Genomic DNA, 27,708 nt, shown 5'->3' on the forward strand with positions numbered 1-27,708 from the left:
AAACCCTGGGATAAGTGACCCTCTGAGAGATTTTCCAGCCCTAAAAATTGAAATTGTTCTTTTGGACTAGACTCACTGGCTTTAATTCAATTGTCTAATTGAAAATGTTTCTGAAAATGCATAACATAGCTGTATGGGTTTGGGATCTTTTCAGCAATAGCCAAAACTTTTTTCCCTAAGAATCCTTCACTTCTGAAGCATTAAACAGTGAGTTTAGAGTTATTGCCCACAGCCCTTTCCTTGCAGTGTGAGCTCCAAGATACAGACTGATCCCCTGTGCAATGCCAGTGTCTCGGCTTGCCTCACGGGGTAGATGAGCAGAATTCCATCTCTCTTCAGATGGATGGCAGGTGGGCCTGCCTGCTGCAGTGTCTGATCATAAAAGTGGTAGCTTTGTCTCATGGTAAATACACACTTTTCTACTCTGTACAGCTTTGTCTTAAAATGAGGAGTACTTAAATGCATTTACCATCGTAAGGAGCTGTGTGCCTTCCGAGGTGTGTGAACTGCCTCCTGCTCTGGGGAATTTTTGTAATTTGGACCGTCAGTGCTATGCTCACTCAGTAACCCTGGACGCCGTAGACACTGGGTTTCAGAAAAGAGTTTGACTGTGTACTGATGTAAAGGCCAAGGGCAGCAGAACCTCCTTTATTCTTGAGAGAAACTGATACGATGTGCAATTTCAAATTCTTATATACTAAATATCTATATTTATTAGAAGACTTTTATATTGTGCTCTGGGAATTGTGTTGTGTGCTATGTTTTGAGATGATTTCCTTGTATTAATATATTTCTGGGTAATAAGGCTGCTTGGAAACCTTTTGGTTCCCTGATTTTTAACACTGGGAAGTTGGGTTCATTAAAAGATAATCCAAATAATTTGCATTTGCAAGTGTTGGGAGTTTCCTTGCTTTGGGGGTGTCTCTCAACTGAAGCTTACTTTGTCAGCTCAGCACCCACGTTGATGAGGGGCAACACAATGGCAGTATAAACAGTGACACGACTCCACTTGCCCTTCTGCCCTCCTACCCATTAGACAGAAGAGAGGGCAGTTGTGTTCTCCATGTAAAAGGATGTCATTAGAGAAGTGTGTAGCGCGAATTCTGATTGGCTTAATAGAAACCCGGAGTCAGATATAGGGGTAAATGCCAAAAGACAAAGGAGCAAGCCACAGCCACTTCTTACCTCGCCAGCTCCTCAGCCTGAAAGGGTGTCCCCAAGATCCTGTCTCCACCCTCCTAGTGCTGGGGTTAAAGGCATGTGCCTCCCAAGCCCTGGCATCAAAGGTGTGTGCCTGGCCTCGGTGGTTAACTACTGGCTGGCTCCACCCTCTGATCTTCAAGCAAGCTTTATTTGTTAAAGCACAGACAAAATATCACTATAGAAGTGCCTTAAGCCTCAGTGCCCAAGAGGGAAGACAGAAGGAGGTGGCCGCTTATAGGTGAGTTCGCTGGGGCCCGTCAACCATACTTGAAGAAGAGCACACTGGTATCAAAAGCCTCCTCAAATCTACTTTGATAAATATGCCACTCTGTAGGCTTAGCTCTTCATCGTCTTCTACAGAATGTCCGTTATAGGTGAGAGCACAGAAGCCCAGTGGCTGTTTGCTGTGTCCCTCTTGTTGGCATTCCAGTCACGGTGCAGGCATAGGACAGTAAGTGCATCACAACCAGTCACCTCCGTTTGTGTTTAGACCCAGAGAAAGAGCCCACCCCTCAGCAAGCAGTAGCTACTGGGTGAGCTAGACTCGCTCTCAAACCTGCTTTCGTTCCAGACAAAGCGAGCAGATTGACCAAGCAGGGCGCTTTTCAGCAGCACGGCTTAAGTAGGATATAAGGCCACCATCTGCCCTTAGGAATTGGCCAGAGAGCATTGCATGGGATCTGTCCCTTAGAAACCTGGCTCCATTACTCTTGCCTTTGCTTCCAAAGTAAAGCAAGCAAAAGCAGGGATTCGTCCCTACCCCCAAGAGGGTCAGTGAAATACAGAATGTAATAAAACATAGTGTTAGAGAAAAAGAAGCCCGGCAGCTTTCAGGACATGTAAGACTCAGCACATGCTGGCAAGCAGACTAAGACAGCACCAGGGAAAAGCTCGAGGTGCTGCCCTGCTGCCGTGGGGTGGGCAGAAGCCAGCAAGCTCAGAGTTTTCCTCGTGAATGCCCCCCACTTCTCACAGCTTTTCACTCTACCCCATCTTAAAGCAGTAAATATTTGCTCCACTGAGTCATAGTCCTAAGAGACTTTATTTGTAGGTTTTTTTTTTAAAAAAGTAATCGGTACAATGAAAAAAATGGTACAATACTTACTATGTTTAGGCAAATGTATACAAATGGAGGCTTTTCAAAAACAGTCCCTCTGATGTCGACAGGCTTTCATTCAGTTTCCTAGTGAGCCATGTAAGATAGGAGGTTTGCCTAGAAGGATGACAGGGCTCCATAGGTTATGTGGCCACTGAAGAATGACAGTCACAGGGTGAGATAGAATCAAATACACATCTTCCAGGGAAAATTGGGTTCATTTAACAATGATCCAGAAGGACTTCTGCCTTGTGAATAGCTAGGAAAGTCTGAACATTGTTGAGTATTCTGCACATACAGATGCCAAAAGAGGAAGTCGTTTAATTCTTTCATATGCATTTATTGAGCACCTACTGTGTTCTAGGCACTAGTAACAGAGAGGAGCGGTCTGACAAAGTGTAACTCCACACTGACATTAAAAACTTTTCTACCTGGTCCCTGGGACCATGATAGCTTCTGAAGAAATCTGTGCTCTCAAATAAAATGCACCATATTAAAGTAACTTTTTAAAAAAATCTAACATTTGTGAGGCCTAAAGGAAGAGTAGGGAAAAGACTCAATCAGGGCCCTGTGTGTCCTTAAGAGTGTTTGACTGCCCCGCTCTGACTCCCGGGGGAAGGTGGTAGCAGTCGCAAATATAGGATATTAGAATCAAAAGGAACAGAGGTCCTCTGGTCCTCTGCTTTTCGGAGGCCTTCATTAAAAGGCAACTATGGCGTGAACAGCCCCAGAACCTCGTGCTGTATCTTCCCCAGCCCTGAAGTGGTCCATGGGATGGCTTCACAGAGCTCGGTTTGCGGTGACTTGCTGAGTCCTAGCTGAGGGAACTAACACAACAGGAGTGACGGCATCAGTGGGTGCACTAGGCTTCCTGACGAGAAAGGAACGGGGTGCTAAACATGATGAACCCCATTTTAAAAAACTGCACAAATCATCAACGGGAGACCCTCATTTTTTCTCAAGGTAGCCCCTTTATGAAAGGGAACTTTGAAGGGGGTGTAAGGCAGCCAGCCAATCAGATGCTGAGAGGAGCATGGCGGATACCACACCGGCCTAAGTCACTTGACATTCGGGCCCAACCATATACACACTGCAATCACACGAGAGACGTGGAAAACGAGGAACAAGTATACACAAGTGCCGGCTCCCGCTCCCCCGCCCCCGGGAGGTGGCCAGCGTCTGGCTCAGAAATGCTAACAGAATAGGCATGTTTATAAAGTGCAACCAAATCAGGATTTGAGATTTCTTCAGAGGCAGCCTCGACACAGACGAAAGCCCTAGTGAGATCCTGGCCACCATTAGCCCCAGCAGACTTGAAACCGAAAGGCGAGAGCGTGTGTGGTGCACCGCGCCTATTTGGTCAGGGCTGTGATCTCCTCCGATTTCATGGCGTCGGACAGGAAGCTGAGCTCATTGCACAGGGTCTCGTAGCGGAAGGCCATCCGGATCTGCGCCACGTTCGTCTTTCGGATATCGTTGCCCTCTGGTCCTTCTTTGTAATAGTTCTGTCCCAAAAACTTCTGTTTTTCCTGTGGGCCAAAGAGAGAAGTGAGACCAGATTCATTCCTGTATCCGCACAGACAGCTTTGACACGAACCCCAACACAACTAGTGCCCCTGAAGCTGATCCTCAGTGGGGACATCTTCCTCCCGTGGGACTCCAAATCTCCCCAGACCTCCGGGTCATGATCCCGACCACTTGGTCTTCCTCTCCTTTGTTGTGAGAGAGAATTACAGAACTCATAGGCCCATGCTGGGTGGAAAGCAGAAGAGGAATCCCTCCTGAGAGGTAACGTGGGCAGACAGTTCTGTGTTCCTGGAGTGGCTGGATCCCAGAACAACTCACACGGCACTTAGACATTTAACTGTCATCTCCCAAGACCCCGTAAGAGCCCTCTTCCTGTTCAGCTGACATCCCCTGAGCAGACGCCCAGGTTCTCAGTGTTGGTTCCACATCTGGTTCTTAAGGGAGCCATACTGAAGTGCCGAATCTCGTGTGTGCCTGCTCTTGCCAGGACTATTTTAGGGCCTGGGGACTTAACGTGGAATAAGCCTCTGCTCTCAACTTCCATTCAAAAGGGAAACGGAAAAACACATAAGAAAATGCATGGCACAGTGTCTGCAGTGTGGCATGCTATGGCGAAAAATAAGGGGAATGAGGAGGGCGGCCAGGGAAGGCCTGGCTGAGGGCAGGTCTGAGGTAGATGAGGGGCAGCCATGATGGCCCCTGAGGTTTCTCCTGGAGCCTGAATGTCAGGGCTTCTGAGACTTGGCTTGTTCAGCTTGTCACCTATCCCAGTGCCTAGAAGGTACCCCGTGCACAGAGGTCTCTGTACTCATTTATGGAGGGGGAAAGGACGGGCCAGCCAATCACACTCACCTGATGCGAGAGGCCGCTCTGCAGCACGCTGTTCCTGGCGATCTCACACAGGTCGCATGTGCTCAGCTTCCACACTTGGGCTGCGATGGCATACTCCTCCATGAGTGCTTCCTAGACCCCGCCCCAGAGCACACGGGTTAGGTGAGACAGCACTGCAGCCTTGGACACAAAAAGCGCTCTCCCGTGGCTTTCCTCTACTGGCTCGCACCCATCTGTGTGCAGCTGCGGGTCACCACATGAGATAAATTAAGGAAGCACTGAGGGCCTAGCAGGTCAGAAAGCTGGGTCCTGCTCTTCTGTGAGAGTCCTTATAAAAGGGAGACTCCTTAGGTAAGTGAAGGAACATTCATGCCAACTAACAAAACAAGGATCTGTAAGTGCGACCCAAAGCAGCAGCCTCTGAGATTGACCATAAGTGATGAAGGCTTTGACAGAGAAACAGAAGTGAGCAGAGGGAACCCTAACTGTCAACAGCTGGTCAAGCAGTTCAACCAGTTAACTGTTGTAGTGTGATAACTGTTGTGGTTGTGATTAACTGTTGCAGTGTGATTAACTGTTGCAGTGGGATTAACTGGTGCAGTGGGATTAACTGGTGCAGTGGGATTAACTGGTACAGTGGGATTAACTGTGCAGTAGGATTAACTGGTGCAGTGTGATTAACTGGTGCAGTGGGATTAACTGGTGCAGTGTGATTAACTGGTGCAATGGGATTAACTGGTGCAGTGGGATTAACTGTTGTGGTTGTGATTAACTGGTGCAGTGGGATTAACTGGTGCAGTGGGATTAACTGGTGCAGTGGGATTAACTGGTGCAGTGTGATTAACTGGTGCAGTGGGATTAACTGGTGCAGTGGGATTAACTGGTGCAGTGTGATTAACTGGTGCAATGGGATTAACTGTTGTGGTTGTGATTAACTGGTGCAGTGGGATTAACTGGTGCAGTGTGATTAACTGGTGCAGTGTGATTAACTGGTGCAATGGGATTAACTGTTGTGGTTGTGATTAACTGGTGCAGTGTGATTAACTGGTGCAGTGGGATTAACTGTGCAGTGGGATTAACTGGTGCAGTGGGATTAATTTGTACAGTGGGATTAACTGGTGCAGTGTGATCAGTAGCTCCATTCCGGGGCCTCATACATCCAACTGGAGCTGAGTTGTTGTAATCCAGGTCGAGCCTGAGTTGAGCTGTTGAGCCTTCTGCTGGAGCTCACACACAAGGCCAGCGGCCTGCCTCAAAAGCTCAGAGCCCCTGTAGTCCGGCACATGTTCAATTATTCATTTTATGTTATGTGCATTGGTGTCTTGTCCGTGTGTCTGTGAGGGTGTCAAATCCCCTGGAGCTGGAGCTAGTCTTGAGCTGCCATGTGGGTGCTGGGCATTAAACCCTGGTCCCCAGGAAGAGCACCAGCGCTTGGTAATTGCTGAGCCGTCTCTCCAGGCCCCGTCCCTCCGCTAAATCAGGCACACTTTTAGTGCCTGCTTTTTGCTTTACTTTGTTTTTGTTTTGTTTTGTCTTTGGAGGCAGGGTTTCTCTGTCACAGTCCCAGCTGTCCTGGAACTCTGTAGACCAGGCTGGCCTGGAGCTCAGAGATCTGTCTGCCTCTGCCTCCTGAGTGCTGGGATTAAAGGCGTGCACCACTGCGCCTGACTAGCTCTGCTTTTTATTTAACACACTATTTTCATTAAAATGTCCAAAAAAAAAGTTAAAATGAGTAAAATGTAACATTAAATATGAACAAGAAAGGCTCCCCCCACATGGGGAGATGCTGCAGTCCCAAGAGGCTGGGCTTAGCCATGGCCCTGCTCTGACCAGGAACTGTCTGCCATCCATCACCAGCCCTTTCTTTCCCACCCATTGCCTCCAGCTGAGGGTCTTAAACTGCACTGACAAAGGCCTCTGGGATTCAGAGACCTTTTGCCAACTTCTTTTGCCAACTGTGTAGCTGTTGCGAGGCAGGATTGCTTTCATCCACTTTTCAGGAAACTGAATGCATGCAGAGATGGGAACCCAGCTGTCTCCTATTAAGTTAGACATTAAAGCAAACTGCAGAACAACACCACTCCTCTTGGGATTGCTGTTTTGGGAAATATTTTCTTAACTTTTTTTTTTGCTATTTATACAATATTTAATGATTCCATTACTATTTTGGGATGGATGGAGGTGTGTGTGTGTGTGTGTGTGTGTGTGTGTGTGTGTGTGTTATTGTCATCATCGTTGGTTTTGGTTTCTTGGTTGTTTTTGTTTTGTTTTGATGCAAGGTTTCATCTGTAGCCCAGACTGGCCCCCAACTCTGGGTCCACTGCCTCAGCCCCCCCAGTGCTGGATTACTGGCAGCAAACCGACACAGTACTATTTTTTAAAGGTGAAAGATTTTTACACTCAGAAGAGAAACCAGAGTAGTATATTACTGTTTTTAAATAAGTTTGTAAATATTTTTAAAAGCATTCCTACTTTCTCATACCATAAAGAGCAACAGACACAATAAAGATGGGAGGAAGCCCCCTGAAGGTTTCCATTCTGGGTACCAAGGGCCCAGGGCTCTGCAGCTTCTATTGCCTGCTAATTGGTGGTTGATCTTGTCAGCACCAGTAGAATGCTCTGGGAACTCTCGTGGATGTTACCCATGCGTGACATCATCCTTCCCTTGTCTCCTCCCAGAGACCCAAAGCACAATCATGAAGATACTGCTGGCAAAGCCAGATGTGGTGGCACAGGCCTTCAATCCCAGCATTCCAGAGCATGGGCAAAAGCAGGAAGATCTCTGTGATTTCAAGGCCACCTGGTCTACACATCGAGTTCTAGGTTCTAGCCAGTCATGGCTATACAGTGAAACTTGTTCTCTCCCAAAAGGGACAAATACTATTAATCTTAAAAACTTTTGCCTCAATTTTTGGATGTGTGGTGTATTAGGCTATTAGACTCCGTTAGCTTAGGGAAGACGGTGTTTTCTGCCCACTGCACAAATAGAAAGGAAGACAATATGGAGTGTTCTAATAACTCTATCAAGATCACAGTGCTACATCAAAAAAAAAAAAGGTGTAATGGAGAGAAAGGCAAAGACTCCCCTCACCATGGACTCACCCCTTGACTCCACCAAGCCACATTACCCCCAAACAGAATTGGGGTTTGGGCTCACATCCTCACAGTGGCAGGCTGGGGAGCCCCAGGACCGGTGGCTGTTGACCACCCCTGAACTCCCCACATCCTCACAGTGGCAGGCTGGGGAGCCCCAGGACCGATGGCTGTGGATCACCACCAAACTCCCCCACATCCTCACAGTGGCAGGCTGGGGAGCCCCAGGACTGATGGCCGCGGAGCACCCCTGAACCCCCATATCCTCACAGTGGCAGGCTGGGGAGCCCCAGGACCGGTAGCTGTGGAGCACCCCTGAACCCCCACATCCTCACCTTGGTGTAGTGGAACTGCATAGGGTCATCAGTGGAGAGCGAGACATGCAGTCCCTTGTGCAGGAATTCCCGAAGCGGGTTCTTGGAATATTCCAGAAACAGGCTGTTGTTACTGAGAGGAGACATGGCAATAGGGATCTGAGCCAGGTAGTAGAGATACTGCAGTACAGGACTCTGCAAGAGAACAGCGAACACTCATGAGACATGTGCCAGAGGACTGGCCAATGCCGATGGAAACCAGAGGCTGAGAGTGTCTGGACTGCGAAAGCGGCTATGTCCAGGCCCACCCGCCTCTGCTGCCTGCACTCCTCTCATTGCTGTGACATGCAGGGAGTCTTGCCCACTGTTTGCAATACCCACTTCTGGCTTGAGAGGCCACATCTTACTCTCTGCACAGGGTGGGCAGGCCACAAGAACCCCCATATGTGTGAGAAACATTCAAGTTCAGACTTTCATTGGTTTGGATATAAAATATCCTTCATAGGTTTGTGCATTTGAGTATTGGGTCACCAGCTGGTGGCACTGTTTTAGAAGGTTGTGTAACCTTTAGAAAATAGAGCCTTGCAGCGTAGGTGGGTCACTGGTTTTTATTATAAAACTTGAAGTTTTCTAATAGCTAGGACCCACTCCCCACCCATCTTCCACTTCCGGACTTCAGATACAACATAACCGGAATATCATTGCATCCCTGCCATGATGGGCTGTATTCTTCAAAGTGTGAGCCAAGCTAGGCCCCTCCCCCTTTAAGATGCTTCCTGTTAGGTATTTGAACAGGGCAGTGAGGAAGTGACCAGCAGAGGGCTGTACACACTCTAGCCCCTCGGAGACCTAACCTGAAGGGAGGAGGCAGGTTTTGTGCTATAGTTCCCTGCTGTAGGTCCTTTACATGTGTATAGGTCCCTTACACGTGTGACCAGAGAGAGGACGTCAGGACCATAGCAAGGGGACGTAGCAGAGCTGAGTACCCAGATTCAGTGACATCACCTGCATAAAGCAGAAGCTAAATGGCTGCTGTGGCCACCACTGGGGACAATCTGAGTCAGCTACGGACCTCATGTGAATCCTTTGTCCAAAACCTCTAGAATGAGGGGCCTAGGAATATTGCAGCGCAGAGCAAGGGCTGTTAGTCAGTGCGGAGGAATCCCAATTCTGTGCTTAACATTGCGTTAAAATTCTGCTATAGAGGAAGGTGGCTGGGGGAGACGGCTCAGAGCAGGCAGTGCTCTTGGAGAGGACCTGAGTTACGTTGGGGGCAATTCACAATAACCTTAATTCCTGTCCAAGGGACAGGACAGCCTCTGCAGGCCCCTGCGCTCACTCATGCACGGACCCACACACAGACACACATGTATAAACACAATTTTAAAAAATTAGTCTTTAAAAAGGAAAGAAGAGGGGGCTGGAAATACTGAATAGCTGGCGCTGCTTCTATAAAGGAAGGAGGCAATTTCCGTTTACTTCTTTAAAAAATCTTAAATCATGATTTTGGTTATTTTATGATTAAAAGTGAACCCAACTTCTTTTTTTTTTCTTTTTTCAAGATAGGGTTACACTGTGTAACAGTTCTGGCTGTCCAAGAACTCACTCTGTAGACCAGGCTATGCCCGAACTCACAGAGATCCACCTGCCCCGTCTCCCAAATGCTGGGATTAAAGGCATGTGATTAAACCACAGCTCTGCTGAATCTGGTTGTTTTTGTTTGTTGTCTTTCCTGCATTAATATGTTTTGTTTGTTGTTGAGGAAGAGAACGAGGAAAGGAGGGAGAAAGGGGAGAGAGAGAGAGAGAGAGAGAGAAGCTGTGAAGGGAGGTAGGGAGAAGTTAGAGGGGAAAAAATAATCAAAATATATGAAAACAAGTAAAAATTGTCAGTGAACCTAAGAAGACTGCAGGTAGCCCAGCCCTCCAGAAGCTACGGCCTCCAGCACCACTGACCACCATTCTGGGATTGGGGAGGAAATGGAACCCAGCACACCCAGCATGGCCTCGGGGAGTGGTCCACCTACCTTCTTGAGGAGCAACCCATGGGAAATGTTGTCTGCAGTCAGGAAGGCGGACACTAGGTGGGTGATGGAGCCTGCTTCCCCACAGTGAGGCCGGAACAGGAACGTGCTCAGGCCTCGTTCCCTGTGGAAGGGAGGCTCCAGGTCAGGACATGCCCCTGGTTTACCTTGCCCACACCCTCAGCTTGGGACACACTCCAGGGGGAACATCCCCATGGCATGGTCAGCACAGCTAACCCAGTGTAGCCTAGAAACTGCCCCTCCTATGACGCAGAAGCTGAGAGACATGACTTCCAGGGCAGAGGAATAGCAATAGAGAGAGGCCCTGCCTTCCTTCACCCTTCCTCCCTTCCCTGCTTTCCAGGACGGTGGCCTCCATCCACCATGAGAAACCAAGTCCAAACTCTTTGCCATAGAAATGAGCAAAAGCCCAGAGGGTGATGTGTGTGGAAGACATTGAGCAAGTCAGTGACAAAGCCACACCCGGAAAGCCTGTCTCTCGGAGCTCAGCTAGGCCCCCTCCACCCTGGTGCCATGCTCTTCCCTCAACCCTATTCCAAACCTCCACACCACAAACTTAGGTTGACTCCGTGCTAGCCAGAGAGAAGCCATGCTCCCAAAGGAAGGTAAAGGAATATCAGACTTGTAGAGAAGGGAGTGTGGCTGTGTCCTGTGTCCCCTGGGCTTATGTCGACTGAACATGCTTCACCCCCATCTCTCCTGTGCCTGGACTCTGCCAATCACATGCAGTTACGTTTTTGCAAAGCACAAATGCATGTGTGCAGATGGCTGAACGGCAGTAAACAAGCATGCATATGTGTCGGCATGTTCCAAGGATCTACAAGGCCACATAGAGATGTGTGCTGGTGAATATGTATATATGAACACATGCGTGCAAATCATCTCTGCACACAGGATTCATATCTGTACTGGCGTGAGCCTCCTCATGCGCATGCCCGCATGTGTGAGCAGCTGTGATAAATTTAAGTAGCTGTTTGGGTGTGCGTGTTGGCAGAAGTGAACGCAGACCCACGGATCACTCGTGTGGAACACGGGCTCATTCCAGAGCCACCTCACCCACCTGCGAAGGTTGTTCAGTACCATGATGTTGGCATACATGTAATACAGGTAGTAGCTGTAGGGTGGGTTCTGCTCGCTGGTCCAGAGGTCTGGACTGGGACTCTTTTCTGAGAACATGTGGTCACTGTGCTTGGACTCATCGTCCACACTGTCAAACCCTGTCACCTGTGTGGGAAGTAACGACAGTGACATTGAGCCAGGGTAGGATCATCAGGACTCGGCCAGCTCCAGGCGGGGCTAAGGAGCTCACACTTCTGTTGGGGATCCTTAGCCCTCAAAGGTACAGAGATGGGGTGCAGCCCCTCAGTGTGTCCCGTAGGGCTCCAGCCTGGAGAATGCCCAGCCCTGGTGTGGCAGTAGAGACAATGAAAAACCTGAGGCTGGGCCGGATGAGGGTGAGTCTGAGCTGCCAAGTTTTCTCTTTGCCATGCTGAAGAGGCAGGTGCTGCAGGAAACGGGAGCCACTGCCAACAGCAGCAGTGACAGTCTGGGGTGGGAAGGGAACCTCCATGATAGTCTGTGCACCCACTCTCATCCCTCAAGCCCTCCTGGCCTTCCAGCTCACCAGCGAGCTAGCACTCAAGTGTCACTGTGCGGGGGGCAGGGAAGGGGGTGACTATGGCCTCGTTTTATTATTGAGCAAGCCGGAACTGAAGTGATTTAGGAAACCGCCCAAGTGGGATGAGCGGGTTCTGGGCCCATATAGACTCCAGGGCTGGATTTGGGCTATAGGGAGAGGATTCCTTTGGGCTTGTCGGGTAAGGCACCAGCTGGATGCCTGACACAGCAGTGGCCCAAGAGGCATCTCTGCTCTGTTGGGAAGGACCTGGGAAATCCTTTCTAGCAAGTATCTCTAATCTCCAGGCTGAGCTGAGGATTCCTGTCCATGGTCGTCCTTCTCTACTGGGGATTCCTGCCCATGGCCGCCCCTCTCCACTGTGGACAGATACAACCTTGCCCAGCATTACCAGCAACTGCTACCCTGAGAAGCAGCCTCCTCTCCACTCCGTCCTTTAGACAGCTTCTTGGAGCTGGCAGCCCAGGACTGGGGTCTAGAAGCTGGGAGGGAAGCAGAGTAGGAGGGAGGAGGAAGACCAACCGGGGCCCTGTGGAGCAGGTGTGCCCCCTTCTTGCACACTGAGCTCACGAGAGGCCCCAGAACTTACGTATTTGAGGAAGAGGTGAAGCTCCCGGTTATCTTGGGGGTCGATGGTAGCCTTGAAAAGGGGCAGGAAGATATTCTCCAGCATCTTCCCAAAGTTTGGCAGTAGTTTCTTTGACCTAAATATGTCACTGGGGAAATCAAAGGCTCGCTCGTTAGGACTTGATCTGCTGGGTGGGCCCGGTCACTTTCTCAGCAGAGCAAACACCCAGTGCGGAGAGTGTCCTGCAAACTCCGCATCTTCTGTGCCCACCAAGTCAGAGGCCACCCCCAGAGTGAAGCGCTGGGCTTCAAGCTGGGTGAGATCGGATGAATGAGTCCTCAAGCAGACTCTGCCCTCGGCTGCTCTAAAGCCCACGCCCGGCCCAGCTGGGGACAAGAGAGGCACTCTGAGTGACAGGGAGAGGTCAGCAATGCAGGACTCTGCCGGTCATGCTGTGCCCCAGGCTCACCCAAGTCTTCAATGAGAAGGCAGGAAGAAGTCCCCACCAAGGCCTTGCCGCATATTCTTCAAAAGCAAGAACGGCGTGTGCTGAGAGCCAAACACGACCACTTCTCCCCACCCCTCAATAGCACAGGAGTCATGGATACAGGCTGCGGTCCCCAGAGAACCCAGGGCAGACAAGGGCACCGTACTTACTAGATCCGGGGCACCTGGATGATCCAGCGCATGTTAGGGGAGTAGACCTTGTGCTGGATGAACCAGCGGGCCAGGCTGTGCCACTCCTGGGGACTTCGGCCGTAGATGGAGAGTCGCGGTTCTGAGTACTGGTACTTGCTGTCCTCCAGCTCCCGGGCCACCTCCTGGTACCAAGAACTGAGTCAGCCAAAGAGATCCCAGCTCTATGGGAGACCGCAATCTCCAAGTGGGCCCTGGGATCCTTTGGCTCCTTGCTCGTAGGTGGGAAGGCTGATCTAAATCTCTGGTGTTGCCATGTAAGCACCGACTCCCCAGCCAAGGCTTCTCCTGGGAGGGAGGCCAGGGTTCAACACAGGCATGCTGTAGAAACGGGCCTGGCTGTAGAACCAGGCTGAGCAGCGGCTGTGTCTCCACTTGGAGCCAGCCTGCGACCAGCCGAGTTCAGGCTGCAAGCAGACAGGGGTGGCACCAGGATACTATAAGCTCTTCCTTCCTCTCCCCTTCCCTGTCATTGACCCACACACCTTCCCATGCTTGAGAGTAGGAGACCAGCAGGGGCCAGTGCTGGGTGGTACAAGGGTCTTCATGGAGAGGAAGGGACAGAGGTCATGCCTGCCCCTACTTTTTTTTTGTTTTTTTTTTTTGTTTGTTTTGTTTTGTTTTTCGAGACAGGGTTTCCCTGTGGCTTTGGAGCCTGTCCTGGAACTAGCTCTGTAGACCAGGCTGGTCTCGAACTCACAGAGATCCACCTGCCTCTGCCTCCCGAGTGCTGGGATTAAAGGCGTGCGCCACCATCGCCTGGCTTTTGCCCCTACTTTTTGAAGGCAGTTGACATCAGGCATCTGGAGGGACTAAGGGGTCACTCACCTTGACCATCCGAGCAAAGTACTCTCCTCCCAGGAAGTTTTCAGTCTTCAAATACAGGTCCCGAAGTTCACTGGCTCCCACGGGGTTGTACTTGGAGTTGAACTTGTCAAAGCGGTGGAAAGTCTGCCGGCCCTATGAGCAGGAGACACCAGTCAGCCCCACCACGTTTCTCTGCAGCTACCATGTTTCTCCAGGCCATTACAAGACAGCCACACTGGAAATGTTGTCATCCCCATCTCTGTTTCCCTCTCTCTCCCTCCCTTTCTTTGAGACAGAATCTCACACTTTGTAGTACAAGGTAGCGTCAAACTTGCAATCCTTCTGCCTCATCCTCCAAAGGGCTAGGATCATGTCTGAATCACCATGCCCAGCTCGCTGTAATTTCCTGAATGCCAGGGTCATGTCCCCGCAGTCAACATAGGACTATTTGGACAGGATGATGGTGGAGTCTGATGAACACAATTGCCACACAGAGCAGAGGGTTCAAGACCACTGAACAATCAAAAATTACGAGTTTATCCAGGTGGTGGTGGTGCACGCCTTTAATCCCAGCACTCGGGAGGCAGAGGCAGGCAGATCTCTATGAGTTCGAGGCCAGCCTGGTCCACAAGAGCTAGTTCCAGAACAGGAACCAAAAAGCTATGGAGAAACCCTATCTCGAAAAATTAAAAAAAAAAAATAACGAGTTTAGCGTCGGGGAAAACGGCTCAGCAATTGGTGTGCTTACTGCACACACTATGGATCAGAGTTCAGATATCCAGAAACCCACGTGAATGCTGGGTGGCTGTCATGGCCCTGCCTGTAATTCCAGCTTCAGAAGGCAGAGAGAGGGGATCCCCAAAGAGACTGACTAAGACCAACCATAGCAGTGAGCTCTAAGTTTGATCGAGAGACCCCGCCTCAATTAATATTGTGGGAGAGCAATCCTGGGTGACTCCCAGATTGACCTCAGGCCTTTACACACACACACACACACACGCACGCACGCACGCACGCACGCACGCTTGCAAAAACATACATACACCACAGAAAAATGGGATCAGAAAAAGAAAGAATAAAGTTCTTACTGTGCCTTTTTAGGTCTGCAGTATTTCCTGTGTGTATCTGTTATGTTTGCGTTGTCTGTGAATACTGTGTTACTCTCTGACTGTTGAAGGTCATGCTGCTATGAACCCCAGTCTGCAAGTGTCTGTTGACATCCCAGTTTTCAATGCCTTCAAGTGTACGAGGAGGAGTCAACAGTAGTGGATTCTGCATCTTAAAGAACCACGATGCAGTTTCCACAGCAACCACGCCACCATTCAACACTCTAACAGTTTTGAAAACTAAAAGTTGCGTGATAGTCATCACTTTATAAATCTTTTTAAAATATTTTTTTACTTCTCTGTGTGTGCCTGTTTGGCTGGATGTGTTCCAAATGCATGCAGAGCCTGTAAAAGCCAGAAGAGGGCGCTGGGGTCCCTGGAACTGTAGTTATAGGCGCTAGTGAGCTATTGACTGTGGGTTCTGGGAACTGAACCCCTCTTCTGCAAGAGCTCTTAGCTTCTGGCTCTCCAGCCCCACAGTCATCGTTTTATAGACAAGAAAATAAAAGTTTAAATGAGTCACCTAAAGACACATGACTCCTAAGTGGGATTAGCCTTGGGACCATCTGACTTCATGCTGCATAGTCTTCCTTTGACACACATTTGTTCCCAGCCCTGTTATTCAATAACACCAGATTCCTTCCACGGCCTCTACCGCAAGCAGAGAAAGATGATCCCCCCAGCCACCCGCTGCCAAGCACAGCTATGGTGGCTTCTGTGGGCGGAGCACTCCCTGACGGAGGTGCCAGGGCAGAAGCTCACTCACCGCATGGACGTCCAGCGAGTCCACGGTGAGGTCGTAGGGGTCCATGTGCAGGCTGTCGAACACCTGCCGCAGGGTAATCTTCCGACCTAGCTTCTCGGCCACGGTTCTGTCCGGCTCTGTCTGGTACGTGTGCTTGATGAAGCGCAGCAAGTGCTTCTGGTTCATGCAGGCTGCCGCGTGAATGTGCGTGTCCACCTGGAACATATCCCCGCTGGCCAGTGAGCCGGGTCCCCTCCCCTAGTGATGTGGGAGTCCCCTCTGTGTGCCGTGATTACCATTAATGAATAAAGAAACTGCTTTGGACCTATAGCAAGGCAGAACTTAGGTAAGGCAGGGAAAGCTAGGCTGAATGCCGGGAGAAAGGAGTCAGAGAGAAACCATGAATCTTCCACCTGAGATAGATGTTGGCAATATTACCCAGTAAGTCACTGCCATGTGGCAATTCACAGATTAATAGAGATGTGTTAGTTTAGGATATGAATTAGCCAGAAATACGCTTAAGCTATTGGCCAAACAGTATTGCAAATAATACTGTGTGATTATTTGGAAGCTGGGTGGCCGGGACCAAAAGACAATCAACCCTTCCTCCTATACTCTAGTTACCAAAGAACCACAGCCCTCGATGTGGAGCACAGAGTCTTAGCACTACGTGGGTGGTGGAGCCTGTACCCGCCATCCCCCTTCCTGCTTCTCCTCCAGGCCTCAGAGTTAGCCCCCTTCCCTGCAGCCCCTCCACCCAGCTTACCTCCAAACAGCATTATGATATTTTTGTTTTAGTTCATTATTTTTTTCCCCGTATGCTCCAGGTAACCCAAAACTTTAACCTGAAATCAAGGCTGCATGCACCATAATTCTCCCCTTCCTGCCCCCATCACGTGTGGGGAGCCACTTATGACTTCTCGGGCACCAAGCTGCTCTATGCTGGGTCACATGGCCCATGCCTTTCCTCAGCCTGGCAGGTCGTCTTCCTTCCCACCAGGCTGATCTGTTTCCTTCTGCCTCCTCCACCTGGAAGCCCCCTGGGCATAGCTAATCCAGTCTCTCCCTTGCCCAGCCTGGGCACTTGGTCCAGTCATCCACACCCGTGAGCACATCCTCCTGACCCTTCTTACATGTGTCTGTCTACCTGGGAGTTCCTCAAGGACGGGGACCAGGTGTACTGCATCCAGGTCTGTGGCACCCACCCCAAGGATTGGGCCAAAGTATCAGGTGAGTCATGGGTGGATGAATGAATGGGTGAACCCACGGTACCATCAGTTCCAGGGGTTTCATGTAACTATTGAAACCCCACTCTTCCCACTGACTTCTCTGGGAGTTCCCAAAACAATCTCCCCAATAGAGGTAAGAGGGTGGCCACCCCACCTTTCTCGGTTAATTCTATCTCACCCCAAACCCAGGAATTCCAAGCCCCATACAGCAATTAATGTCCTCACTCTAAGCCCACGTGTGGACTCAGAATTCAGGGCTAATTCCAACTCACTGGAACAGGCAAGAACCTGGAGCGTGGCTCCTCTTGAACTCAGTGGAGACAGATCCCTTGCAGGAGGTGTCAGCAAGGAGCCCAGTGGGCTCTCGACAGTGTTCCGGGTCTTCCATAGCATGCTAAACTGCAGCACCAAGTTGTCTCTTCACCTCTGGCCTCTTTCTCTTGGGCTCCTGGGACAGCGCATCCTCACCCCAGACCCATGCCACTTGTGCCTTTAGAGACTTTTATTTATGTGTATGTGATTGTGTTTGAGTGTGTGTGTGTGTGCGTTGTCTGTGTGTGTGTGTGTGTGTGTGTGTGTGTGTGAGAGAGAGAGAGAGAGAGAGAGAGAGAGAGAGAGAGAGAGAGAGAGAGAAAGAGGAAGAGGAAGAGGAAGAGGAGAAGGCCTGGGAGGAGGGGGCTCCTGAGAGAGGGGAGGAGGCCTGGGAGGGGTGGGGGGTGCTGAAGAGGGCATTGGCTCCCCTGGAGATGAAATCACATGCAGCTGCCTACCATAAATGCTGGGAACTGGACTTCAGTCCTCTGCCAGGACACCCAAAACTGCAACCACTGAGTCATCTCTAGGCCCCACCTGTGCCTTTAACTTTTCTCTTTACTCAACAACTCTCAGATGTGGACCATCAGTTGAAAGTTCCAGAACTAACTGATTGCCTATCTGACATCTCTATTTGAGGAACTCAAAGACAGTTCAAATGTAATGTATCCCCAACACTGTACTCCCTGTCTCCGACCACAGTCCAAACATGGCCATCTCCTGGGTCTCAGTGTCTGAGAAATGGCACATCCTGAACCCAGATGTTCACCATGAAAACATGGGGCATACACAGTCTTCGCGGTCCCTTGTCCCAGTACCAGCCAATCCCATCAGTTCTCCCCTGCAGACAGATGTGCTCCAACCTCACTGTCATAAGACCTCTCCCTCCTGGGTCCAGAATGACCTCTTCCCAGGTCCCGGCAACTTCTTCTCTTGTCTACTATCCACTATGCCAACCTCACACACACACACATACAAGCTAGAGCTGACATTTTAAAAACACTATCACTAATCTTAGGGTGAGGGCTGTGGTAGTTTGAATGTAATTGGTCCCCATAAGCTTAGAGAGAGTGGCACTATAGGAGAAGTGGCTTTGCTGGAGTAGGTGTGGCCTTGTTGGAGGAAGTGTGTGGGCTTTGAGGTCTCATATTGCCCAAGCCTTGCCCAATGTCTCAGTTTACTTCTTACTGCCTGCGGACCAAAGATGTAGAACTCTCAGCTTCTTCTCCAGCATCGTGTCTGGCCGCACACCGCCATGTCCCACCATCATGATGATGGACTGAAACTCTAAGCCACCCACTTAAACGTTTTCCTTTGTAAGAGTTGCCATGGTCACGGTTTCTCTTCACGGCAATGGAAACCCTAAGACAAGGGCGCTCCCAACATCAACTGGATCCATCTCCCTGTCACCTCTATTCCTTCTCTTTCTGGTATGTTCCACCTACCAGGCAGGCTCCAGGAAGAGCTGATTAAGTCTCAGTGGGCATGCTGGGTCACCTTGCATGAGCCCAGGAAAACTAAGAGAGGTGTTCCCGTACACCAGCCTGAACCCTATAGCTGTTGCTGACTGGGCTCTCTGCCAAGGCTGGGGTGAGGAGGCACTGACCTCGAGCCAGGGAATGCTGTCCACAGCTGGTTGTTCATCTGTAAGTCATGCCAAGCCAGACATTTGATCTATTGGACTCTGTGTACATTATCTCAGCCAGCCATGGTGTTGGACACATCGCTCACTCAACAGGGTCCTTCCTGACATCAGTTTCTGACACTCCTCCAAGAAAGACAGAAACAACTCAAAGCTGTGAAGCCCAAAACATGACACAGAGCAGGACTGAGGCTCTCGGCTTCAGAGATGAGACCAGACAAGATGAGCCTGGCTTCACTCGGTGCCGCACAGCCTGACTCTGCCTATCTCAGCGTGACTCCACACATTCTAGCTGTGTCCTCCAGCCTCCTGGTCATACACATTGCCTGTCGTGGACCTAGAATGAAAACAGCTGGACCATCTAGAAGTCACCCAGTCCAAACTTTAGAATCTCAAAAGTGACGCTTTTAGGAATAAGTCCAAAAGGTCTTCACTGGAGATCAGTGTCTTCCGTTCACCAGAAAAACCTACATGAGTACTGTCACATGAGATGAATGCTCTGTCATACATGAACACATGAATACTGTCACATGAGATGAATATTGTCACATGAGATTAATACCCTGTCACATGAGATGAATACTCTGTCATGCATGAATACATGAATACTGTCACATGAGATGAATACTGTCACGAGATGAATACTCTGTCATACATGATATATAAATACTGTCACATGAGATGAATACCCTGTCACATGAGATGAATACTCTTTCATACATGATATATGAATACTGTCACATGAGATGAATACTCTGTCATACATGAATACATGAATACTGTCACATGAGATGAATACTGTCATGAGATGAATACTCTGTCATACATGATATATAAATACTGTCACATGAGATGAATACCCTGTCACATGAGATGAATACCCTGTCACATGAGATCCTGGTTCCCACAAACAGTAACATCTCAGTGCAAGACTGGTTGATATTTGGGACCTGAGCTAACGCTGGCCATTCCCACACCATGCAGACATGAGTAATCAATAATACTATTCTTTCTCTAAGCTTGAACACCCCAAGGAGCCAATCCCCACTGTCAGGCTTAGCTCAGATGAAACCTATGGTGTCCCTGATGTGACATTTGACCAAAGTGGACAATGTCCACTTGCATCCAATGCCCAACTTGCAAGTAGCAAACCTAGCCCTTCCTTCTTTCTAAGTGCTGGGAAGAAAACACATGTCTCAGTTACAGGGTCCTTCTGCTTGGGGCTCACAGTTGTCCTAACTCATTCTGCCACCCACACAGACACATGCCATGCCCCAGGTTCTGCCTTCAGAGCCTGGCCCTGGACATGACAGCCACCACAGAAATGGGATGCCCCTTCCAGCCACTGTGGATTTTAAGCTCCCAGTCTTGCCCCCAGAACACAGGATTTGAAGAGGAAATAGAGCATCCAGTACCCAGCAGGTCGGCTCTCCAACTGTGGAGGAACAAGCACAGCCTAATTCAGCAGCTCTGGACTCATGTTTATGAACCAGCCAAGGTACCCAAGACCAGACCATTGTGCTATAGAGTAGGCATCAACCCCAGACTGCCAGGGAATGCCAAGAATCATCTCTGCAGGGCAGACGTGATGAAGCTCCAACCCAGGATGGACATAGGCTAGAATCTTCCCAGTAAGCACACCTCAGTGCTACACACATTAATAGAAATGGGCCAGGCAGTATTTAAATGAATACAGTTTGTGTGTTGTTATTTCAGGGTATAAGCTAGCCAGGCAGCAGGGAGCAGGGCGGCAGGAATGCAACCCGCAGCTCCTTCAACAGAATGGCGCCCAACGTAGATGACTGAACTCCACGTAAAGCCTGAGAAAACTTGGGAAAGAATAGAGTAAAGCATGTTTTCTTGGTAGCAGCAATTTCTCGGGTCTGCTCTGCCTGCTAGAGGCAAGTAAGCACTCTCATCTAAGAGAGGCTTTCTGATTCAGCTTTAGCTGCAAAACCCTGCAGCTCTTTAAGAGGTCCTGCCACGAAACACTTAAATAGTGTTGCTAAAAGCTGACTGAATGCTTGTTTGTTTTCAGCCATAGCAGGAAAAAGTTGTGTTGTTTTAAAATGCTGGCGTTCTGGTCTGTCCGGCCAGGGCAAACTCTGACTCTTTGAGGCAGGCAATCCGACTACAGAGTGTTTGAGTGTGGTTTCTGAGCGCAGTGCTGCAGCTTGCTTGCTGGTAGGGACCTTGAAATGCCACAGAGTTGTGGCAATAAAAATGGTTACAGCCGGTACCTCCGCTGTGAGGCTGGAAAACTAAGGAATGGGCTGGATCTAGCCAGCAAAGCCACGGCTTTAATCCTACCCATATTGCTCAGTAATTTAAAGGCTCATGTGGTCAGAAGAAGAGAGAGAGATACAGTAAAGAGAGATTCAAAAACAAAACAAAAAAAAACCTTTAAATGATTTACACTGTGTTAAAAATATATGCATGCTAAAAGTTAAAGTTCTTAAAGTAAAAAACAAAAAAAAAGGAAGAAAGAGAGTAGTTGGGTGTGGTAGAACACACCTTTAATCCCAACACTTTGAAGGCAGAGGGAGATTGACCTCTGAGACTTCAAGGTGTGGTAGCACACGCCTTTAATCCCAATACCTGGGAGGCAGAGACAGACGGATCTCTGATAGTTCAAGGACAGCCTGGTCTACAGAGATATTCTAGGACAAAGATATACAGAAAACCTGTTTCAAAATAAAAGTAAAATAAATGAAATAGAGGTTAAAATAAAGCTGTACAAAGATGGAAAAAAAACAGAGAATTTTGATACTGTATGCTATTATGCTCTCTTTGAATTGCTTGAATGCTGAGGAAAGAACAACAGCTGCTAAAAGATATTTGTTTATAAATACTGCTGAACTAATCCAAGATAGATATTTTGAAAATACCTTGACTTTAAAATTTGGATCTAAGGACATTGATGATGCTTTGGAAAGGAGTTTCTTCTTTTGTTTTCACAGAGGACGAGACCCTGTGGATTGCTTCTATCCCAATATGGTATGATAGACCACGCCCTCCTGAAAGGTTGCTGTGAACACCCTCAAAAAATTACTTTGCTCAACTGGCAACTGAGATGAATCTAGCACACAGGTTATACCATAAAAGATCTGATTAACAGCACCCCCATTCAACAGGAAACAGTTTGGAGAGAAAAAAACTGCGTCCATGTTCTCAAATATTGCTTATAAATGTTCTTTTACATTTAAAGGGGGATATGATATAGATATGGATAATTTACATTGGTGTAAGTTTTGCTTTGTTGATATAAATTTAAGGTCAATTTTGTTAAATGTATATATATATATATATATATATATTTCTGATATTGATTAGGGTATTGTGATGGTGTAGTTCATGTAAAAATGTAATGTATATAGGTTGTTAATGGATAATCATTAATAATAATCAAGCCTGTAGTTATGTTAGTTAGATTTTCTAGATGTACATAGATATATTTTAGATAGACATTCTTCATATCTATCAAAGACTATAGAATAGGACATTTAATGTTTTAATAACTTAGGGTTTTTCATGACAATGAGACATGTCTGCTCCTGGAAACACCAATCTACTTCAAGAAGAAGATGGGCATCGAAGAGGATCCTTATGGAGTTTGATAGCCATTTGGGCAAGAAACTGCTCTAGCCTGGACTACTGCACAAACTGGACATAGAGAACCTGCAGAGAGAGGACTACTGAACTTGCCTAAAGGTGAGATGATCTTTCAGGGTTCCTGATTCATGAAAGAGTCTGTGAGACATTCTGCAGGACACAACAGATAGTGACTGAACTGACTTTGAAATTTCCTGCTTCATGGAAATGTCTCTGGATACTATGGGCCTGTAGGCCGAAGATGGACGCCCCAACGGTACAGAGAAACTTTGGGTGACTGTCCAGGCAGCGAGATGTCTCTGTCATTTCTAGAGTTTGAAAGTTGCTTATTTCTTGTTTGATTAGGTAGTGTTGTATCTTTCTGGATGGAGTTGAAGTATAGTTAGTTATAGTTATAGTTTTCCTTAGTTATGATAAAGATAAAATAGGTGTAAATATTGTAAAAAAAAAAAAAAGGAATCATCTCTGCAGTCTCCACACAGTCCCACACTGAGACTCTCTCCCACGCCATGACCAAGGAGCAGCCCAGGGATAGTCCAGGCAGTGCAGGGATGGCCACAGAACCGTATCAGAAGCACAGCCAGCTAGGCCAGCCTGGCCCCAAGCATGGGGAGACAGGCCCAGAGCTCCCACGCCTGCGCAGGGCAGGACTCAGCAAGATGTTTCACTGGACCGCCAGGATGTGCTGAGTTCCTACAGTAACTGAGGCACCACCTGACTGAACACCCAAGGTTCTCAGAGAAGGAACAGACAGTGGCTATCAAGTCTAGGTCTAGCCATGACCTTTCGCTTCTATCCAGGCATACTTAGAGATGTCTTCCTAACCCACGTGCCTTACTCTCACTTCTGAAGTCTCCTTGTCCAGTCTGAGACTTCTGGCATTCTTAAAATACCCCATGGGGTTCCAAGGTTCAGAACCCTCCCAGGGCCCTGTAGCCTCCCTTCCCCTCCTGGCTGACACCTAAGTTCCAGCCCCACCTGCTTGCCCTCTCTCTCCTTCCTTTCTTCTGCAGGTGCTGCTCCCTCTGGGGGAATGCCACGCATTCCCCACATCACAACCCTTCCCTGCTTAGTTCTGGCCTTTCCTTGAAAGCTGCTCCCTGCCCCATCACAGCCCTTGTCTCTGGAAATTTTTAACAACAGCATGATCCTGAGCCTCACTGTGTCCTACCTACCTGGAAGAAAGTGGAGAAGCTCTAGACACACACACCTGTCTTTGTTGCACTCCTGCAGAAGGCAGAAGGTGCCAGAGATCTTGGCTATTCCATGGGTAGAAGAGGGGCAGAGACAGGAGCATCTCAGTGATTCACTTTAAAGGTCCTGACTTCACTTTAAAGGTCCTGACTCCAGAGGATATAAACCCTCCACCTCCTAAGTCCAAAGAAGTCTTAACAGCTTCTCCTCCATGATGACTCTAATCCATTTGCTACCCCAAAACTGCCAGTGCTTAACTGTTCAGACCATTAGCAGACTGTCCTGATGCTGCAGGAAGAGACTTGCATCAACGGAGGCACACACAGATATAGCATGGTACCGTGGTGTCTGAGGATGCCGTTCACCAGTCTTCCTCCTACATTTGAGCATCTTATCACACCAGGCTTCTCTGAGCTAGAAGGCTGAACCTGACCAAGAAGACAGGAGACCTGACGCTCACCCCGCTCCAGCCGTAAACAGACTCAGGGCATCATTCCCTGGACCCAGTGTAGGGCCAGGCGAGTGGCTCGAATACTGGCCTTGACGTACCTTTCTCACATTATAGAAGTCTCTGTGGGGGTTACTCTTCAGTTCCTTGAACTCTGACATCTCGTTTAACATCTCATGAAGGCTGAACTTGGATTCCAGAAAGTTCAGTCGCCGGTGACAATAGGTTTTCCTGCAAGTCAGTGAGAGATAGAGACCACAGTAAGAAGTCATATCAAACATCAGTTTAGCGACCTCCAGAGAAGGAAGGTAGTGACGCCTGGGTGGAAAGGTCAGGCTCTGATAGGATGGAGGAGGAGAGCTAAGATGCTTCCAGCGTCCCTCAGACCCACCCAGCATGCCTGTGCCATCTTGCCTGTGAGGGGACAGCTAAGACACAAGAGGAAAACACCAAGTCTGGGACCCCATGCAGGTTTCTGTTGTCTTATGTGTTTGGGCAATTAGCGCAGGAATAAGTGTCTGGTGCGTAGCCATGGAGACGGTAACACCCCAGACTGAAGGGCACATGATGAGGCCAGTGTCTGAGCAGCCCCACCATTGTTTCCCTCACCTCACTGCTATGGCCAGACGTCTCCCACATCCAGCTCAGCTGCCTGGTCACAGACCTGAACACAATTCACACCTCCCTGCCTCCTAGGCATACCCAAACAGCAGTTGCCTTCATATCTACTGCCCTAGGCCTTCACGGAGAGCAGCTTCGCGAATCTAGAGAGATGGCTCAGTGGTTACAAGCACATATTGTTCTTTCAGAAGACCTGAGTTTGACTCCTAGTATCCAAATCACGACTGCCTGTAACCAGCTCCAGAGAACCTGGTTGCTTCTGACCTTCTCAGATGCAGATATAGACTTGTACATATAAATAAATGACAATGATGACATTTCTAATGCCACCCTACAGCAATGTCATCATCTACATGCAGAGACGAGCCCTGGGGTGAGCACAGGGGTCTCTGGGTGGGAAAGGAAGGATAATGTCACTCTCTTCAGTGTCTGTCCCAAGAAGGTCTCTCATTGACAGCTTCTCAGACAACAGTCACTGCCCATACCCCTGCCAAGGAAGGCTTCCCAGAAACTGTCCCTTCCTCTCCGGGGTGTTAGTTCTGGCCTCTGCTCAGTGAGGACCAAGAGCTAGCTGCCTGCCCTCCCTTCCTGCTCTTTTCTCATAGAGATTAGACCTACACCCTTCAGAGCAAAACCCCAAATGCACTCTGGTGGCCCCTCACTTTCCCAAGACTTCCATTCCCAAGGTGCAAACAACTAACCCTTTACAATTCGTTGGTTAGCTCACATTCCTACCGGAAGAGAGCTACCAGCCCTGTCAACTCCACCCAAGCCCTTAAACACCGGTGGGGACACAAAGGGCCCAAGCTCACTGCATGCTACTTTCAAAACCACAGAAAGCCCAAGAGCTGAAGCAACAGTCTTTACTCCTTCCCTGCTTGTCCGGGCCCTGGGCTGGCAGCTCTCTGCAGTGTTTCCTGGCCTGAGAAGAGCGTGACAGCTGGTGTAGGGGACACAAGTAGCCACTGCACATGGAAGTTTCTGCATGTGTGTATGCAGAGGGGACAGCAATATCAACTCTAAGCCTGTCACTCCCCAAAAAGGGAAATGCAGGATAGTTTGTATGCATCAAAGCTAGCTGCTCCTTCCCACAACACCCTCACAATGAAAGGGGCAGTTGGGGTAACTGGCTTACGTGGGGCCATCGGTGATGAGCGCAAGAATATGGCTCATGTCCACGGTATAGGTTTCCAGGTCAGGGTAGGGCAGGCTGTGGGGCTCCTGGCGTTCCAGCATCGCCTGATTGTCATACACAAAAAGAATGCCTCCCTGCATGCGGACCAGGTAGCCCAGGTTGGGGGGTGCGTCATCCAGGCAATAAGGGTCTTCTTGGGGCAGTGGGGGAGGGTGGAAATCTGCAAAACAGGATGAGAGATGGCCAAGTGACACTGCTGACCTTGTGCAGTCTGTCGGCTTCCCTGGTCTGTTTGTCTGTGTAACTCTCACCACTGCATGAAATAATTGTCCTTCGGTCCTTTGCACACTGGGTATCAGAAGACACACTGATTTGTGTTGTTAGCTGCTATGGTCCAGTCCCTAGATCAACCTGTCCCAAAGTTGGCACATCAATGTGTGTGCATGCGCACGTGTGTGTGTGCATGCATGCATGTGTGTGTGTGCATGCGCACATGTGCATAAGTGTATGTTTAGTTTAATTAAAATGCACTTCACATTTTTAGGCTTCCTTGGCCCCCAGGAATGCTTGTTTTATTTTTAGGTTTTAGAAAAGACTGCCTGTGTGTTCTCCCAGTAAGAGAATGGGCAACACCGGGTATCTCTGAGGGGAATAGTTGCCCCGCTTTCCACACTTTTTTCTGAGTCCAATGCAGACAAGGAGTTAGACAGAAGCCACCCTGTCCCCCAAAGAGCAAAAGGAGCAGTGACCAGGCCCTTACTCCTAACCACCTCGCATACCCCTATCCCATCTACCCCATCTCCTCACCCCCAGAAACTGCCTAGGATGGAGTTGCTTGTCCAGCAGGGAGCTGGTTTGAGTGAGCCCAACCCAAGCAGTAAAACCCTTCACTATTTACCCTTTGCCTCTTTGCATCCTGACTCCTCACTTAAAACACCCCTTGCTTACCCAGCAGGCTGCTGTGAAGGCCATAAAAACCAGGGGAGGAAGCTACTTTATAAGCAGGTGTGCCCTGTACAGGACCACAGGGCCTTGCTTATGGTGACTTGACTTAATGATCTTTCTTTTGACTTTAGGATTGTACAGAAGTTGGCCAGCAAAATACTCAGTGGGTTACATGGGATGTTCAGCACTTTGTTACTAAGTAGGTTGATGATTTTGCTCAAATGTAGGTTCACAGAAATGTTCTGAGTATGGTTAACATAAGTTGGATATATTGAATGCATTTTCAATTTAGGACATTTTCAGCTTCTGGTTGGTTTACTGGGCACACTGCCATCAGCAGTCGAGAGCATCTGCTTTCTCATAGCCCCCGAGTTCTCAGACTCCTAATAAGCCGTCTCAGCCAGGGAATAAACATAGCAAGTCAGCCAGCACCTTGTAGATCAGCCGCCTGCCAGGCGGGAGGAACCTTGGCAACTGATTGAAAGATGCACCCAGAACCCAGGGCGAGGTGTCCCGCCACAGACTCCGGAACAGGATGACCCTGAGCTGTGATGGCCACAGAGAAAGCAGAATATGGCAGAACAGGACGCTGATGGCGTATCAGGGACAGGCAGAGGCCAGCCCAAGAACCTCTAGTAAGTGCAGGATTGTGTAAGGGGCCTATGTTAGTTAGAAAGGCCTGTGTGAAGTCACAGCCCACCCACCCAGAGACTGTGTCGCCTCACCACACTCACGCCCAGAACACAAGGGCCTTCTGCCATGTAAAGCACACATCTGATGGTCATTCCCACCTGACCCCAGAGACAACAGGGAAATAGCCATGGGAAGGCTGAGATTTACCCAGGCCCCTCCCTGGTGGGAATGAATGCTCAACACAGAACTGGGTCAGAAACAGGGACAACCT

The 27,708-nt window shown here is 49.1% G+C and overlaps 1 protein-coding gene across 5 annotated transcripts in view; it reads right to left on the reverse strand.

Moving 5' to 3' along the window:
- Window positions 1-2,232: 2,232 nt before the first annotated feature.
- Window positions 2,233-27,708, reverse strand: part of Ampd3 (adenosine monophosphate deaminase 3) — a 50,211-nt gene continuing 24,735 nt past the window's right edge. For all 5 annotated transcript variants that reach the window (XM_041666507.1, XM_041666511.1, XM_041666509.1 and 2 more), the window contains exons 5-15: window positions 25,860-26,079; window positions 24,205-24,334; window positions 15,688-15,882; window positions 13,837-13,968; window positions 12,970-13,133; window positions 12,334-12,460; window positions 11,169-11,332; window positions 10,091-10,211; window positions 8,086-8,259; window positions 4,679-4,789; window positions 2,233-3,828 (exon numbers count right to left, since the gene is read on the reverse strand). In XM_041666507.1, coding sequence (XP_041522441.1) covers window positions 3,652-3,828; window positions 4,679-4,789; window positions 8,086-8,259; window positions 10,091-10,211; window positions 11,169-11,332; window positions 12,334-12,460; window positions 12,970-13,133; window positions 13,837-13,968; window positions 15,688-15,882; window positions 24,205-24,334; window positions 25,860-26,079 — 1,715 coding nt within the window. In that variant the 3' untranslated portion in view covers window positions 2,233-3,651. The remainder of the gene's footprint in view (window positions 3,829-4,678; window positions 4,790-8,085; window positions 8,260-10,090; window positions 10,212-11,168; window positions 11,333-12,333; window positions 12,461-12,969; window positions 13,134-13,836; window positions 13,969-15,687; window positions 15,883-24,204; window positions 24,335-25,859; window positions 26,080-27,708) is intronic.

Source organism: Microtus oregoni, unplaced genomic scaffold (genome assembly GCF_018167655.1).
Source record: "Microtus oregoni isolate MIOR12 unplaced genomic scaffold, Mior012 000016F_ref0000370, whole genome shotgun sequence".
Taxonomy (NCBI): Eukaryota; Metazoa; Chordata; class Mammalia; order Rodentia; family Cricetidae; genus Microtus; species Microtus oregoni.